This window comes from Phaseolus vulgaris, chromosome 5 (assembly GCF_000499845.2).
Source record: "Phaseolus vulgaris cultivar G19833 chromosome 5, P. vulgaris v2.0, whole genome shotgun sequence".
In the NCBI taxonomy this organism is placed as follows: Eukaryota; Viridiplantae; Streptophyta; class Magnoliopsida; order Fabales; family Fabaceae; genus Phaseolus; species Phaseolus vulgaris.
Window position 1 is genome coordinate 3,573,430 of NC_023755.2, and position 18,138 is coordinate 3,591,567.

Genomic DNA, 18,138 nt, shown 5'->3' on the forward strand with positions numbered 1-18,138 from the left:
TCTCGTTCAAATTATTAATTTTTGTGTTATCTTTTAGTTTTTTTTATCAAATGAATTAAATAAAAGGTTAAAAAACCAATTGATAGAAATGTAAAAGTATTTATAAATTATATGTAAAGTACCTGTCCCAAGATCTCACCTATCATAACACTAAAGTAACATAACATGGCACTAAACTCAAAAAATAAATATTTAAGATACAACTTTGTAGAGGGTATAAAAGTTAATCTTACCAGGTAATCCACTATCATATAAACAAGGAACTTTAAAATGTGAAAGAAGTGGTAAAGTTAACAGAAGTTTCTCTCTAAGTTCTTACATAAAATGGTGGAAAAAGCTATGTTTTTCTTTCATGTGGTCTAAAATGCCATTATAGTGTGAGATGACCTTTTAAATGACTTCACCAGTTCTCAGCAGAGTGGATGTCAACCTTGAGGCAAAGAAAAAAGGTACCAAGTTTTCAAAAAAAAAACCTACCTAACTTTGATAACAAAGCCGAAAGAACTCTACTTCCAAAGACACCAAAATCATTGTGAAAACCAACTTTTTTTGTTAGAGAAATTGGAAGAAAGCTTAAGCTTGTAGGGATGAGGATCATTGGTAGAACTATCACTATATGGAATATGGATTAATATATAAAAGTATGGATCAATTTCATAGTTGAGCAAATCTACCTCTAGAACAGGTTTGATGATGGATGATATTTGGAGAAAATGGTTCGTATAATTTTGAAGGGAATGAAATATCTACTTAAAAAACCATCAAATAATAATTAAATTTAGAAATAAAAAATAATTAGTTACTATATTAACTAAATTAAATATTAGAAACTAAAAAATTATTCATATTTAAAATAATTTCTATTATTAATAAAAAATAATAAAATTACTTCTAAATTAGTATTTTACTAAGATTTTAACTACTAATATTTTAGATTTTAAATTAATATCTAAAAGACTAATATAAACTAATTTAAAAATTAAAAATTAAATATCAATTTAAAAATTATTTTATAGTTTTTCTTAATAATAGAAACTTATACTTATAACTTTTTTAGTTTATAAAATTATCTTTATGTTAGTTAAATAGTAATTATTTTGGTTATTTTGGTCTATGGTCAAATATGATAAGAAACCCTTTAATCCATCACAAGTCCTAATTGTGAAAGATGAAGAGTTGAAAACTTAGCTTCACATAACAAGTATAGGACATTAAAACAAGGTGTTAGTCATTATGTTTTAAAGGTTTGTGAACTCTTTAAAAGAAAAGTAATTTCTAATTGAAATTCTTTAGCAAGATTCAAACAACCTATGATAGAGGAAATTCTTAGATGAATATGTAAAATGCCTAATCAATAATGACTCTAGTTATTTGAGTTGAATACTCTGTATTCAAGTTAACTGCTTAATGTCTGTTAAAACATGCAAAGAGTGTTTAGAACACAACCACCTAAATCAACCTCTCCTTGAAATTACATGACATGTAATCAAAATGATCATTCTCTATTTTAGGAACAATTTGTTTTGAAGTACATGAATATTTAGAATTATCTAACATTGTATTTGCCCTGAAAAACCCCATACAAGTCCCTCCTGAAATATTTAACTTAAACAGCAAAGAGCCCAATACAAAGTCACACTTGGCATAGTTTTCATCATTCCTTGTTTTTGAATGAATAAAAATTATAAAAGCAACAGGTACAAATATTAAACTTTGGCACCAAAACCCTACTAAGAGAATCTTATAAATTCTGGATCAATCAATTCACAGAAAGAATTGGCATCATATTATTAAAGATGATAATGTCATACAAAAGTTGAAGCAAAATTTTCTACATAGTAGATTATGCATTTAATTTGCCTTAATTCAGCAGTAAATTAAATTTGTCATTGTCACTGATACAGGATTCACTTTAAAAATGATAGTTCTCACCCTGCATCCTGGAATATGTAGTTTATTTGAAAAATTATCAGGAATCGCCCGGAAGAAAAAATTAACAATGTATTTGATCACAATCACATTCATTCTGGATGTTTAAATCTACCAAACCTAATGAGCAAAGGCCAAAAAAACAAAATCACTTCTGATCGCTAAAGCACTCTTCAGAAAAAAAAACTGAGCAAAGTACCTGGTTAACCCAACCATCTCAAAAAGAATATTGATCTGAAATAAAGCTACCACTGCCAACGCTTACAAGTTCAAAATTTCAAGCTCCAGCTTTTGGTTTCGCTTTCTGCTTTTTGGCGTCCAATGACGACAATCCCTTGCCTAATCCAACAGGAGCCTGCTCTGGTATTGTTTGGTCTTTCTTGACATCAGTAGACTCACTTGGAGGCATGCCATTTGCTTCCTCCTTTGCTCCATCTGCATTCCCATTATCCATAGCATCTGGAGTTGCACCTGAGTTTATAATATTCAGAAGTTGGGTAAGGGGTGGCAAGGCTTGGACTGGTACACCATGGGGACGCACTACCAGACCCCTTGCTGCAGCCTTCTTCCTGACTTCAGCAGCTGCACGTGCAGCCCTTTCATCCATTCCCCTTCCTCTGGGGAGGGCCTCACCCATTATTGCCGCATTGAGGGATTTGTTTGCAGTAGCACCTGAACTTCCAGATCCCCCAGCAACTGCAGCAGCTTGGAATGCATGAATCAAATCAGGATGTGCCTGTGACAGTACAATATGAAATAACTAAGATTGTTGCAAACACTTGAGATATTCGGAATATAAAAGAGTATCTCATTTTTTACAACTAGTATATCATAGGATTAGCTGAATATACAAGATATTATCGGTATTAGCCATAGATACTATCTGATTATATTTCATACAAAAAATAAGGTACCTTCAGGATATCAATAGCCTTCTGAGCCGATACTGCATTCAGAGCTTGACCCTTCTGCTTTTGGGCATTCATCTGTTAAAACAAGTTGTGAAAATGTAACACTAAGACTGCCATCAAAACACAACCATTTGCTACTACGGAAATGGAGACTGCATTCGTACACAAAATATAGGAATGCCAATGAATACATAATGATCTTGATATGACTGCTAACATTCATAAACACCTCAACCCACCTAACCTAGAAGGCCACTTCTCTCTCTCCTGGTCAACTAAGTCATCCTACAATCAACCATTGTCATTTCCAAAGATCTCTCTATCTTACCTACTCGGACCCAAAATGTTATCTTCATCAATTTTCTCCCCTTCCGTATTTATTACTTAATTTTCTGTCAGAATTTTAGTTCCCCTTATTATGAATAAATGAGTCTCCAAGTCTTTCTTTAGAAATACATTTGGAGCTTAAGCATGCAAATTGATGCCATGTGGAAATGTATAATTCCATTCATAAAGAAGGTAGCGTACAGATACCTGCATCTCTCGCATCCTGAATGTGTTCATCCAATTCTGCGAATCTCGTGTCCTTGAATCATCTTCACCAAGTTGTTTGACAAGTATATCATATGTTTTCCTCTCATGCTGACAAACCAAATGCCAAAATCAGTTAACAACTCACCTTAACTGCCAACATTACCACCCCCACAACACATACCTGATGAGAGAGCTTGAAAGCACCCATACAATTAAATGCAATGGCAAGAGCATGATAACAAACAGCAGTTTGAATATGTTCCTCGCCAAGAAGCCTTTCATTCTTCTTTAAAGCTTCTTGCAGATAACGGAGAGCTGTGTTCATTTTTCCTATATCCTGATACATCATTGCAACATTGATATATGTTGCTGCAACATCAGGATGATCTGGCCCTGATGACAAACTTAATAATAGCAATGCACGGGACATATGGCGAAGGGCTAGTTCTGTCTGGTTAAGTCCGTGGTAAAACAGAGCCATATTTCCATAACTGCAACAGGTCGAGATGAAACAAAAGTAGGTTCAATACATTAAAAATAACCTGAATTGTTCAACAATGTCTGTATGGTTCAAAAATAGTTAGCACCCCGTTAGATATTTGAATGACTCACAATCCCAGTCCAATTTAGTTTTAAAAACCGTAAATGCTTCTCAATTTTTTCTATAATTGGGTATCCCAGTTTATATTTTTGGCCCAATGTAATTTTTAACATTCCACTGCACAACCATAAGATATTATGGGAAAGAACATAGAAGATCAATAGAATAGGGAATGCCTGTGAGCTGTGTCAGGATGATCTAGACCGAGGCAACGTTCATTTATAATTAGTTCCTTGTGCTGCTGCATGATAGCCCCAGCCATATCTCCAGCATGATACAAAACCATGGCAAGATATCTGAAATACAATAGTTTCAACAGAGATTAAATACAAAGCATAAAAATAATTCAACTGAAACTTGATAAATAGAAATTTACAAGCAAAGGATATAAATCTTCAATTTTACAAGGACGGACAACAGAAAATGATGAGCTCAATTCACATTCATAATTCAGCTCTAAATTAGCACAGCATGCAGAATTGCATATCATGATTAATATAGGAATTTAAATAGAAAAACTTGTAGGATCACGCCAGAATGGTAGAAATAAATATTAAACATACCGACAGCAATTAGCAACCTCCCGATGCATGGGACCAGTAACCTGAAATCCATTCAACAACGGTTATTTTATGCACAACAAGTCATTCAAGAAAGACAAAGCAATACAGAATTTCATGCCTGTTGTAGAATTGAGAATGCCTCAGAGAATAAAGTGTAGGCTTCACTAAGCATACCCTGTAATAAACAATAAAATATATGTTTAATACATTCAGTCGAGAAAAGGAAAAAATAGATAAAAAATCAAGCCTCCATGATTAATAAATTTATACCACAGTATTGAAGACATTTAAGAATTCCATCTTATGAAGCTTAATTACCACAACTACCAACTCTTGCAACACTTCAAAAATAGCCCACTAGTAATAATGATTAGATTTCTGTTAACCTTAACACCACCTCAGCCCAAAAGTAAAATCTATCCTAAATCCAAAAACAAAGAATGCCACAGATACTACTCATTATCGGATCCCTTTAAATTGTTTGTTATAGGCAGCAAAGGCCAGTGCCTGAGAATTGCAACACACTACACAAACCACTTAACTAGAGGTCAGGTCCCCATGGATTCAATGTATACATTAGTTCCTGTTATGGTAAAAAAAAATTCAAGGAATGGCATATACCTCAGCCAATTGAAGTTTTCCAGTTTCCACAAGTTCCTTGGCTTCCGAACAGGAAGGAACTGAATGCTTGACCACTGGACGGACATCCATGACATCTGATGTTTGGAAGGGTGTTGCAGAACTAAGATCGTATTTACGAGCTGCAACTGTTATACCAACCTGAAAATCAAGAATGGTAAAGCCCATTCAGAATTTTAACAGGTACAAAATTCAAGAGGTTATTGGCATAAAAACAGTAAAACCAACATAAGAGTTCCAACGCTTCTCACATGTATTACCGAGGCCAATAGGTTTTAAAAACTGTTGGCAACAAGTGCACAAATGCATTAAACAACTGAATTATAGATTTGGAGAATCATCACTATGTTTGCGACATAAAAAAGGAAAAATAGTCACAATATATCCCATCTTTTTTTTTCACATCATGTGTCAAGAAATACAAGATTATGATGAGAATATTTTACATATATAAAAACTCATCAAGTTGGTACATTGGTTTTTTTAAAGAGTTTCATGCCATTGGAACTCTCTAAAATTAAAAAGCCAGAAAACAAAAAATCCATAAAAACTATTTACAGCACAAACTCAGAACACTATCTTGTGCTTACCTTCAGACAAAGATTTCGTATAACAGAAATTTTCTTAACACGCAACCTTGCATCCTCGGGCAATTCAAACTGCAGCAAATTGATTTGAAGTTCAAATGAATATCACAGTAGATACAGGTGTTAACAAAGAGAAAAACAAAGCATAAAATAGGCACAGCTGTTTAGATTATAATAGGGATCTAGTTAGTAAAACAACAGCAAAATACAAGAAAATTGAATTTGGTGGGAAACGGAGATGGGATAAAAGGCCAAATTTATGAATCATAGACCTTGAGTGATGCAGTTCCAAATTGTACAATTCATACAACTAGAATAATTTATGACTGGTACAGTATAGTAGTTTGGATATAATAACTATAGTCACACCATTAATTCAACTAAAACAGTTAAAGGAGAATCATCACACAGCATTGAGCGATATAATTTGATTGGGGTGCCCTGTAATTAATTACAGAGGTTGTATTTACCAATAATGGTTTTGCAATATCAAGGTTTTGGAAGTCTCTGTAACTGCAACTATAAGCCACAATTCAAAAGCTACAGGGTGACCAAAGAGAAGAAAATATTGATTAAGAAAGGCCAGTTAAAAAATACATACAACAAATTGGTGGCTTCAAAAAACACAGTTGTGCCCCTTCTAGCAGGGTCTAAGAAGGGTATATGTATGAAGCCTTAACCCTGCATGTACAAAGGAGTTATTTCCAGGATTTGAGCACCGGACCTCTAGGTCACAGCTCATAATCCTGCATCCTTACCCTTGTGCCAAGGCTAACAGTTATTCAACTAAAAACAGCTAAAATAACAAAATGTACTTACTTTCAGACTAAAAACAGCTAAAAAGAAACATCTATTTAGGTTAGGAAATAGCTGATACCTTGTACTTAACCAAGGCAAATTCTTGAATGTCTGACCAAAGCGCTTCTGAGCTGATACTCATGTACAGAGGTTGAGTCTTTCTTAATGATGCCCTGCCTTTCCATCGAGCTTGCCCTTTTGAATGCTTGCCTGGAGACCGTTGCCCAGCATGTTCCTGTAGAATAAGCCAGGAAAACAATATTTTTTTCACACTAAAAGGAGAACAAAAGTTCAGAGCATAAAATACCTAGCAAACTAAGTTGCAGCAATCTTAACAGTCAACCATAAAGAACATACCTTTTTAGGAGTTTTGGACTGCGTGCTATTGGTGGTAGCTTTTCCACTAGGAGCTTGACAACTTCCAAATAGGCAGTTTAAGAAATGAGATACAGCTGGTGCAAGATCATGGTCCTCTGTCTCTCTCAATAAATCCTGAATATGACAAGCACGATCTCAAATATCATTAATGAATGCAAGTGGATTTACTAAGTTATTTTCATGGTATGTTGTCTACTCTGATGTGTCAACATCAAAGTCTTTGATGTTTCCCATGCTTAAGTAATAGCTTATAACAGTCAAGCAAAAACAATTCATTTATCAATTAAAAACATGAATACCACATATGCACAGTCAATCAGTACAAAAGATACAATATACAGCTGGCAATAAATCTCATGCACTCACAAGTATTAAAATCATGGTTATGGTTATCAAGGGCAATTACAAACATTAAGATGATAACATTTTTAAGTCAAATAACACATTATATAGCTAACAAATTGTATTATAAACCTACAAACAGTATTTAACTTAAAAAAGGTCAAAGGACAAATTTAATTTCAGGACAAGATAGTGATTGCAAGGTTCAGCCTCTCTTAAACCATCACTAATTCCTGGAATAGCAAACCAAGGAAATAAGCTTGGATTTCCTAACAGGGAAGCAAACCAAAAGCAAGGGGCCACCTTAGAAACTTCCAAAATAACATGACTTCAACTCTTAAAATGTTATTTAAACCTACTTCAATCCTACAAATCCGGTTTGTTTGCTATAGCTTGATCATATCTCTAGTTAATAGGATCATCTCTAATACATCCCCTCACAACAAGGACAAGACATCTCGCACACGGGACTAAATATTTGCATGTGATCCAATGGTGGCCCGATAGGCTAAACATAACATAAACCTGATATCATCTTAGAATGTAAATTTATGACTAACTCAACCTTACAAAATTGGTGTTTATGGTCAGGATTACTTCCACTTATATACTATAATTTGGCCATATATCTAGTCGATGTGAGACGTCCAATAAAAACAATACAATTTTTTAGTGTTATATTTCTTTAATAATGAATTGGTGGTTTGACCCTTCCCTTCCATTTTCATTAAAAAATAGCATATCAAACCCTGAAAAACAGGCTCTTTATAAGAAAAAGATGCCAGGGATCCAAACCCAGACGGAAACCCATACTTTGGACCCACATGTAAATGCAATTCCAGCATGATTCAGGTACAATGTTTTCCCCACAGAATGAAGTGCTTAAACTAAGCTTTCCTCACCTTGATGATATGCTTGGCAGATCTGACAACAATCTCATTGTTGCAAAGATCCCACAGATGAGGTAGATGTTTAGTCCCTCCAGCCACCTTAATGAAAAAAATGAGCAATCAGAAAGAATTATCAAAAGTCTATAAGCAAATCACCATCATATATAAACAAAAGGTAATTCACTAGACCAGCACTGAAGAATAATTACAACAGCATTACTATTGACCAAAATAAATGGTGCTTACTTTGCCAATATAGCGAACATTAATTCCATGAGCATGCAGTGCTTCAGTTAATGTCTGGCCATCCATTGGTGAAACTTCAAGCGTACATAGGTCTTGTATAAACTTTGGAAGTACAACATCAATAAGATATTGACCAACTTTTCTAACATTATCTTCATCAGCTGCTATTTCCTGGTGAATGTGATAAAAAGGTGTAATGTAAGAATACTGTGCCAAGAGCATTGTGATGTTTTCATCACAAGAAATCACTATAAAGAAATAAATGGACAAATACAATGTTTACATAGATGGAAAGTAAAGTTGTATTTAGATATAGAAAAGGGAAAATAAGAGGAAAATAAACCTCAGGACTCCCAGCAAGTTTAAATTCAGTGAAGACATTAGGATTAAAAACAATATCCTCACAACCATCAGAGGCTTTGGCAGTAACAGAAGCAAATTCTTTGACATCCTCAGTTTTTTCTTCCTTCGTTGAATCCTGCAGAAAGCAAATAAACGACATGCAATTTAATTATTGGAACTTCATCACCAAGACAATATTCCTATCAGACATAAACTAATAATCAGTCAAATAATTGAAACACAATACCCTTTCCAGCGTTGCTTTCAACCAGACAAATAATTGTAATCATAGCCAAGGTTAGGGTCATATATGTTAACATACCCTTTTAAAACACGTGAGAATACGATAAAGAAACAAACGTAAATGGGAAGCAAACAATAATACCAAAACTAATGCTTCACCTTTTCCATTCCAACAGTAATCTTCCATGTTAGAAATACAGGACATATATCAATTGAAAGCTCAAATTACTAATGCACAAGCAAAGGAATGATTCTGGTACTAAATATGAAGCTCAAACAAGTACTTTCTTTTCAAAATAAATGTTGGGAACAAGTCTCTTGCATGTCCAGATGTGTTATTTGCTACAATAGAGGGTATTGTACACATTGAGAATTGCTATTTGTAGCACTAAAACTAGGGTACATGCATGTTCACATTCATACATATTGCTTATCGCATGTGATTGGGAAATTGCATTAATTGTTACTCTTCTTAAATGAAACTATTTCTGAAATTAAAAATTTCACTGAATTGGCTTAGATAAAAAAATTACTTCAGCATAAATTAGTCAAGGACTAGTATTACACTGCTATAACACTTACTGGCTTGTCAGCATCTGCAGCATTACAGGAATCATTCACCAGCGTGTCAGCATCAGCAGCATTTGGAGAATCATTCACCAGCTGATCAGCATCAGCAGCATTTTGGGAATCATTTACCAGCTGGTCAGAATCAGTGGCCAAATTGACAGCCTCTTGAGAATTCACCTCGGTAGGTTTCAATGCCTCTGCTGCTTGGGCCTGTTCCCATAAAGAGCCAGTCAGCTATGTAAAATTCAAAACACAAGGAAAACCCCAAATATCCTTCATATCATAGTGTGCTTACCTGGCAAAAAGCAGTAATTAGTTCTGGCCTCAAGATACAAAATCGAGAACCAGGCCCAGTATAGTTGGCATCACGGGGAGTCACCCTCAACAAATCAAGAAGGTAATGTCTGATTCGGTTTAAAAAGAGCAAAGCATCAGTGCATTAGCACAACATGCTATATAAACAAAATTAGGAAAGTTGCAACAGATAACATCTTGAGTTAACTACAATCTACTTGCATTCAACACGTAACTATTGGACAATGAATTACATACGAAAAAAATAGCCAGAATTGATTAGTAATGGTGAAATCTAAATCTTCCTGCAGTAAAAAATTATGCCTTTGAAACTATGCATTAGGAAATCTGAAGACATCATATCACCAACAAAAGTACACAAACTGAAAATAACAAACTCAAATAATTACCGGTCATCACCACCAACAATGCCCTTGCACTCAACTGGGGCAGCTAATTTGAAAACATTTCCAGATCCATCAAGGACTAAATGTTCCTTCAAATGAAGGCGTTTGGCAGCCTCTGACACCTATTAATAAAATTATAGAATAAAAAAAGGCATCTTATTTTACAGATAATGCAATTTTAAAAAATCCCAACATCTATTAATGTAATAAGAGAATACAAAAATTCATCTTATTTTACAGATCATGCAATTTAAAAAATACTTGTTATTTCCCTGGCAACCAATTTTCTAACAATTTAATTTCAGCCGAAGTTTCAGGAGATGCTTTAAATTCAAATTAGACACTACATTGTTACTAAACTCAGATGGCCACACCCTTCTTCCTTACCTTAGAATGAAAATCTTCATTCCAGCAAATTTTCTTTCCATTGTCGACAGAGCCATACAAGAGAGAGTCAGACTTGTCCCCTTGAAGAATGCCTGGTAATACACTCTGCAGAACAATATAAAATTTGATTTGAGAATAAGGATTCACACTGTTTCAAATTTAAAAGTTGAATTAAAGCAAATTTTAGGTACAAATCTAATACTTATAATCAATCTAAAATTATTAAAAGAGAGCAATTTGGGATATCACAAACAATTATCCTGCACAGTTTACAATACTTAAAGAATGTAAAAGGGCACCTATAAAAAATATTGAAAATATATTTGTGTTGAAATAAATAGAAAATAATCACCTCATATACAATGGTAAAGAAAATAACAAATACAACATATGTTCATCCTACAAACTAATAGAAATAAGAAATTGAAAAGTCTTGCCACATTTTATAACCGTCTTGACACATTTCAGCATGTCCTAATTCGTTTTCTCACTATTTTGAAGCTCTTTTGACAAGCTTTAATCCATTAAGTTGCACTTCTAGACAAGCATAGACCAATAGCAAATTGACAAACTATAACAACACTTTGATGTAAAAGCAGAAAGTCAAGTACGCCATAGGTAAATTTGAGCTTCATTACAAACCTGAGCTACCACTCTATGCCCCCTGTAGTCGATTATAGCCATAGCAAGATTATAAAGTCCAGGAACATCAGCTTCTTGGTAAGCCTTTGTGCCCTTCAAATCATTGTTTGCAGAAGCATACGTGGCTTGCTCATTCTCAGCCAGCTGAGCTTCTGGAGAAACGTCTTGAGTGGTTTCTGTGCCATTAAGATCTTCTGAACTTGAACCAGTATCTTTCCCCCCATTAGGAACCTGACTTTCTCCATGAAGTGGAATGGAAGCTTTATCAGAAGAACTTTGCAAAGTGCCTGAGCTCCAAGTTTTTGAATTAGAATCCACACATTTCTTTGACAGCTTCTCAAGGTCCGCATCAATAGCAAAACTAAAGAATATATTGTTGTGTACATACCTATCACCAAAATTAAGGCAAGGAGCCAAAAGGATTTCAAAATACAAGGGAAAACCCATGTGTGTAAAGGGGCACAATAACAATGAGAACAAGTATATGATCTATGACAACAACAATCTAAACCAGAATAATAAACAAAAATAACATTGCATCATATAACAACTGAGAGCCACATCATGAAGATGCATTTTACAAGTGAAAAAATTATGGATCAGTGAATAAGTATCTTATGTTCCCTCTCTTCTAAAACCCCAGAGAAGAAAATATAACATGCAACTTCCTCTAGACATTACTTTTCAACATCCTAAAATAATAAAATATTAGAATACAAGAATAGCTATTTACAATTTCTATAAAAGAAAGTTTCAAGATTTAAAAGACCCACTTACATGTGAAAACATTCAGGGTCGGTTGGGTTTATTGGAGGAATGCAGCCACTGATCACTCCAATTGCACCATTAATAGCTGCATCAACAAAGTCTGATGTCACTTTATAAAGTGCCCTATCCCGCAAAATCCTACACCAATAAACAAATTACCCAAAAAACATAGATAATCAATGAAAATATCTCATCACCAAACTAAAGAACAGGACCAATTCCAAATCCATCTATATGAATGATAGATAAAGGCACCTCTCCTGTGGAGTTGTATGAGGAAATTCTCTACAGGACTGCAGCTCTTCGTTCCAGTCTCTTTGCATGCCAATTGGCTCATTTCCATAAAGAAGAGTCAAAGCATTCTCAGCCCGGGCTGCATCACGTCTGTGGTCTGCCATGCCAACACCCCAACACAAATTACGAACACATCAATCCAGTCTGAGATTCAGATATTAGGAACATGACTACAAGGTTCTCCTATAATTTCAGGACATTTTAAAATTGGCTTCCAAATCAAGTAGAACATAACAACAACCAAAAAAATGAAAGTCTTCCTTCTAGGCAGCAACAGCAGCACAGGTTAATTAACTTCTTCATGTTCTACCAAAAACCAAGTCTCAAGAAGTTTTTCTTAAAAGTGGATTTTAAGCCTAACCCAACCTCACAAATTGGTTTAGTAAGGTAAGGATTGCACCTTATTTATATATTATAATTTAACCATATCTCAAGTAAACGTAGAATCTCCAACTCACACCCTTACGTCAAGATGGTATTAGAGCTTTTCAAGGACCTATCCTAGCAAGATTTGTTGGATCTACAGTGTCATCTGTTATTAAGGGTAGTAATTTAACTTTTTTGGTCTTACTCTAACTTCCATTACTTGCTACTACAACTTTTTCTTTTGACAAATTCATTTTTTATTATCTATTCTTGTATTGCACTCATTAATGACATTCTCATCTCTGTAACACTTAGCATAGCTCTGGCTAGCATTATATCACGCTAACTCAAAGCAACCTGATTTTCTAAACTATCCTTTATGAACACTAAATTTTCAGATCCATAACCCCTTTACACAAGCTACTAGAATAGAATGAAAGCTTAAAATTTTTGTTTCCATCTGTTATTCTGTTTTCATCATTGTTATAACTTGTAACAAAATAGTTCTCAAATTTTATACATCAAGCACGTAAATGATAATATAATCAAGTGCTAAAAGTGACAGAATAATTTGCCTCACTTCTGATGTAGTAAATGATAAAAAAAAGTGCATGAAAACACTTGAGATGAATACAAAAAGAATAGAAAATGAATTAGAGAATGTGATTCCCCTCTTTTGGGTTCTCATATTTATAAGGATTTATTGGAAGTTCAGATACAATGAATGAGAGGATAGAGAAAAGAATACGAAAAGTCACATCTAGAAACTTGGTACAGCACAAAGCACATATCAGCTTTTCAATAAAGTCAATTTAAGATGACCTATTCTAACAAAAACTACATGGCCAGATGTGTGAATAGAAAGATGTTTAATAACAATGTGCTCTCACAAAATCAAACAAGAAAAATACATCACCTAGAACTAAAGTAAAAGCAACAATATCATCAAATCAGATAAAGAAAATTCTACAACATAAAGAATTGAAAACTACGGCTGATGAAACAAAATGCCAGAGGCTAAGCTTACCAGGAACAGGGTATAACCCAAGCCAAGAATTAGGTGGCAACAACGATTGCACATTTTCAAAAGGATGGGCAGCTGCTCTACCCTCCAATACTTCCCGGAAAGCTTCAAAATTGGACAAAAGGTTAAGTTTTGGGTTTCAAAGCAAACATCTCGGAGATTTAAGTCCTAAACAATAAGTTATCACACTTCATTACCTTTTTTGAACTTAGGGCTAATCTTTTGTAAGAGAGCAACAAGAGTTGTTGCTTCAAAAGTAGCTTTACTTTGCCGTGGATCAAGAGTGTTTGCTGAGCTTGAGTTAACATAAAACAATTTTGTACTTCCCGTAATACAAAATTTATTACCCTCAAGAGTGATCACATCCAAATAAATCAAATCTCCAAGAAGCCTACAAGCAACCACAGAACAGCCTCATGGATATAAACTAAGCAAGCCAATGAAATTTTATTAACTAAGAGGATGCATCTTGGGATACCTTCTATAGCTCGGAGGAGGATTGAAGGATGAAAACACTACGCTCTCTACGCATTTAATATCCTTCAATGGGGATGATAACAAATTACCCAACGAACCAGAGATGTCCTCCATATAACCAAGCCCATCAAGCTCAGGAACTTCAGGTTTCAAGGTATCTTTATCTGATATTCCAGGAAATGCAGAAGCAGTCTAGTAACTTTCCCAAACCTCCCTGAATTATCAAATAAACAGATTATAGCAGCAGAATTATCCCATACCTCCTGAATTTGCAGCTTTATTTTGTGATGTCTCATTCTGTAGGGCAAGTGATGTTGATAGTGAAGCATGGAGATTAGAAAGGGAAAGCAACTCCCTTGTACGGTGAACATGGGCCCTTATAGATCGATCATCATAAAATGCTGCAAAGAGGATTTATCATATTGTATCCACCAATGTTTAATCATTATAAATACTCCAAGTTCATTAACATACCAGGGACCATTTCCAAGGAGCAACCACCAGCAGTAATATCAGCTACTTCGGAAATTTCATTATAGTCTTCCAGGTGATGAGTTGATGCATCCTTCGTATGCAACAGTAAATCATAGCATGTGATAAAACACGTCTCAGGAGCATCAAGGAGGAACTGTCGTACATCCATGACAGAATCTCCAGGATTCAACTGTGAATCAATTATACAAGTTAGAAGTATCTTGATCCCTCAGTTTTTATTCAGGTAAAATAGTAGCATATTTAAACATGATATGATAAATAGTTAAATGTGCAAACAATTTTACATCAACAGTGAATGGAAATAGTTAGATCTCTGTAATGATCATCTTGGAACGATTGATTACTCAGTTTCTCTTAATGTGATGTGATATAGTAAAAGGCAAAAGCTTCACAAATGAAGTTAACTCACCTGAAGCTCAAGCTTCTCCCCAGTTTGTGTTTTAACAGAAACAGGGTAAAGTTGAAGATCGCCTGCACAATCATTTTACGAAATATTGGTCATAAAATGAAATTGAAGTCCTAGTATCCATTACAAAAAGGAATGAAATATATTTGACTAAATTACCAATTTTATTAATAGAAGACTAAACAACTGATTGGACAACAAAAATTATCAAACATAATGCATAGCACAATCACCTAATCACTAGTAAAATAAAGGATCAAATATGTTGCAAGGCATATATTCTCATATAAAAACATAGTAAGTTGCAAATAATCACATTATTTACAAATAACCTTAGTAATTTCAAATTTTAAACCAGAGGAAGGAAAAAAATCTAGTGTCGTGAGAGTGATGGAAAAGAACTATTAATAAAAATAAAGTGATGGAAAAGAATTATTAATAAAAATGAAGTGATGGAAAAAAAACAAAGGACAGAAAGATAAAAGGATATTAGGAAGATATAAAGAAATGAAGAATAAGCAGAGAAAAAGAAAGAAATGGAAGGAGGGAGGGAGGGGAGAAAACAAAAGGAAATAACTGTAAAGAAAATATATTTAAAGTATATGAAGTAACCCTGAAAATGGATTTTTAAAATGAGGGGAGTTCCATCATGGGTGCAGCAGCACGTGGCGTGATTGTGGGACAGCACCATACAGCAGCAAATAAAGATGGCACGTGTCCAAAATCACCACATTGTAACTGCCATAACAGTTTATTAACAACATTGGAATTTAATTTGCACCTTATTATGATAACCACAATATCACGCAAGTGCGGCTACAACTGAGGTCACAATGTGGTTAGCCACATTTTCTATGGACTACAAAAACTCAAAGTTACACTTAACATAGGACTGTATTTTTTTACAAAGATACTTAAAATATGTGTGGCTTACAAACAGCTGGGTACCAACTAGGCATTTTTCCCCAAAAACATCGACGCTCATTTTCTTTTTGTTCCTTTTTGTTCGATTTTTCATGTTTTGTCTCCCTACTCGATCAAAAGAATTTGTCCTTACCTTTGTGTGCACAATGGCATGCAGTGTGGTAATGAGTTGGGAGAGCAACCCAACTAGAGAATGCTATTTGATGTATTCAGACTTGTGTTTCGTTGATTTAAGTTTCATTATTTACTTTGCTACATATATCTTTTACAACCAACTATTGATATTTTATTTGGTTATGGTTTATGTTATGTTCAGAAATATATTTTATTTAATGTAATTTTTACGTTAACTTCTTTATTTCATACTTTTATATATTGTTTTTAATGCAAAATAGCTACTGTAGCACATCAAGAGAGGGCTTCACATCCAATTACCATACTACAATGCTATTATATGTATGAGCAATACAAGTACTTCTCTAACCCATTTCACCTTGCTTTTGTTGGCTCCCTTCAGTTGCTGTTTCATGCTCCTTCAGCTCTGGATTGGCACCAGTAGAATCACTGATTGCTGCAACTTCAGCCACATCAGCTTTTGCAGAGTCTAAAGTACCTTCCACGCTATCCTTCACATGAACATCAGAATGGACTGCTGGTTCTGAAGTACTAGGCGTATTATGGGACACTTTTTTGTTCCTCCCCTTGCTTGATTTTCCAGCCATTTCCTCTTTCTAAAATCCAAAACAAACATATCAACGCACCGCAAAAAGAAACAATGAAGGAAGTACAATAAAGGGTCTGTTATAAACGTCAAAACAAGCAATCCATCCCACAAATTAACTTTACCTAATTCAAAAGCATGCACACCACCATAGATATAAGCTCCATAATCCCATAAACAATGAAACATGGTAACACATGAAACTAATGCCACACTGTCTCAAAAATTTCGAAAACAGAATTTCTAAAATGAGCTAAAGCCCCAACAAAATATAAAATCCATAATCAGATAAAATTATTGAAAGGTCACAACTTTTAAACACAAACAGAATCGCACATGTTTCTAATAGCTGATTCCCACAAGAACCACGTAAAAAACATAGAAATAAGAATTCAGTATAATATAACAACGACCACAACAACATTCATTATCTCGTCAATTCCCACAAAACCCACAAAACAGGATCATCAAACGTAAAACCCACGTTCAGAAAATTAGACACTTAAAGGTTCTCTTCTAATTTAATTTAATTTTTGTCAGGAAGTGAAGAAAAATATCATAGAGAGAAGGCTTGTTACCAGCGAGAATAGGACCCAAAGAAATTAGAGGCGGAGTGCGAATTAGATAAGAAGAAGTTGCATAGAAATAAGAAAAAAAAGGGTTTTAGAAGGTTTTGAAAAGAGAAGGTTTTTGAGGTTTCAGAGAGCGAGAGAGAAACCCAAGAAGCAGTGGCTGAGGCGGCTTCTTCCCTGTGAGAGAGAAACAGAGGTAACGGAATGTGTAATAATTTGGAACTAGTGGGCTTGGGCCCTTCATTCTTGCACATACATTTTTTCTCCAGGAATTTCTTTCTGAACCCCATAACTGTGCAAAAAGACTATTTAACCCTTAATGAAAATAATAAGTAATCTTAAATCTGTAAAACCCTGATCTTCTTCATCCCTTCATCAGTTGCTCACCTGAGGCATCCCTCTCTGCACCTTGGCTTTTCTTTGGAGGTTTTTGGTGTTTTTTAGAGTGTTTCAAAGCATTTGTTCTGCCATTGTTCGATATTGAATATGCATTTGAGAGTTACTACCATTTCCATTAACAAGGTTCGTTTTGAAGTTATGAAATGTAAGTTTTTTCTTCATTTGGATTGGATGATATAGAAGTACTCTGGATGATACAATTTGGGAACAATTTTTTTTATAAAATGCATTATGGATTATACAATTTAAAAGGTATTTCCATATTCGAGAATATCTTCTGACTTGTACAATTTGGAAGGTATTTTTATATTCATCAAATACCGTCCAAATTAGATTGTCTATCATGAAAAAAGTTAGTTTGATTTTTACTAATGTAAGGATGACGTTGT

General features: G+C 34.4%; 1 protein-coding gene across 1 annotated transcript; it reads right to left on the reverse strand.

Annotated features, from left to right (window-relative positions):
• Positions 1-1,816: 1,816 nt before the first annotated feature.
• On the reverse strand, positions 1,817-17,535 carry LOC137834883 (clustered mitochondria protein). The gene is made up of 29 exons (XM_068643110.1): positions 17,357-17,535; positions 16,551-16,788; positions 15,137-15,198; positions 14,707-14,896; positions 14,493-14,633; positions 14,234-14,396; positions 13,953-14,146; positions 13,759-13,860; positions 12,327-12,462; positions 12,081-12,209; positions 11,304-11,691; positions 10,662-10,766; positions 10,278-10,396; positions 9,869-9,977; positions 9,586-9,783; positions 8,762-8,896; positions 8,419-8,589; positions 8,185-8,271; positions 6,920-7,054; positions 6,642-6,797; positions 5,768-5,836; positions 5,160-5,318; positions 4,657-4,713; positions 4,539-4,579; positions 4,152-4,271; positions 3,556-3,865; positions 3,375-3,482; positions 2,844-2,915; positions 1,817-2,665 (listed from the first exon to the last, which is right to left on the reverse strand). The coding sequence occupies exons 2-29, from the start codon at positions 16,777-16,779 to the stop codon at positions 2,207-2,209; spliced, it is 4,344 nt and encodes a 1,447-aa protein (XP_068499211.1). The 5' UTR covers positions 16,780-16,788; positions 17,357-17,535; the 3' UTR covers positions 1,817-2,206.
• Positions 17,536-18,138: the final 603 nt, after the last annotated feature.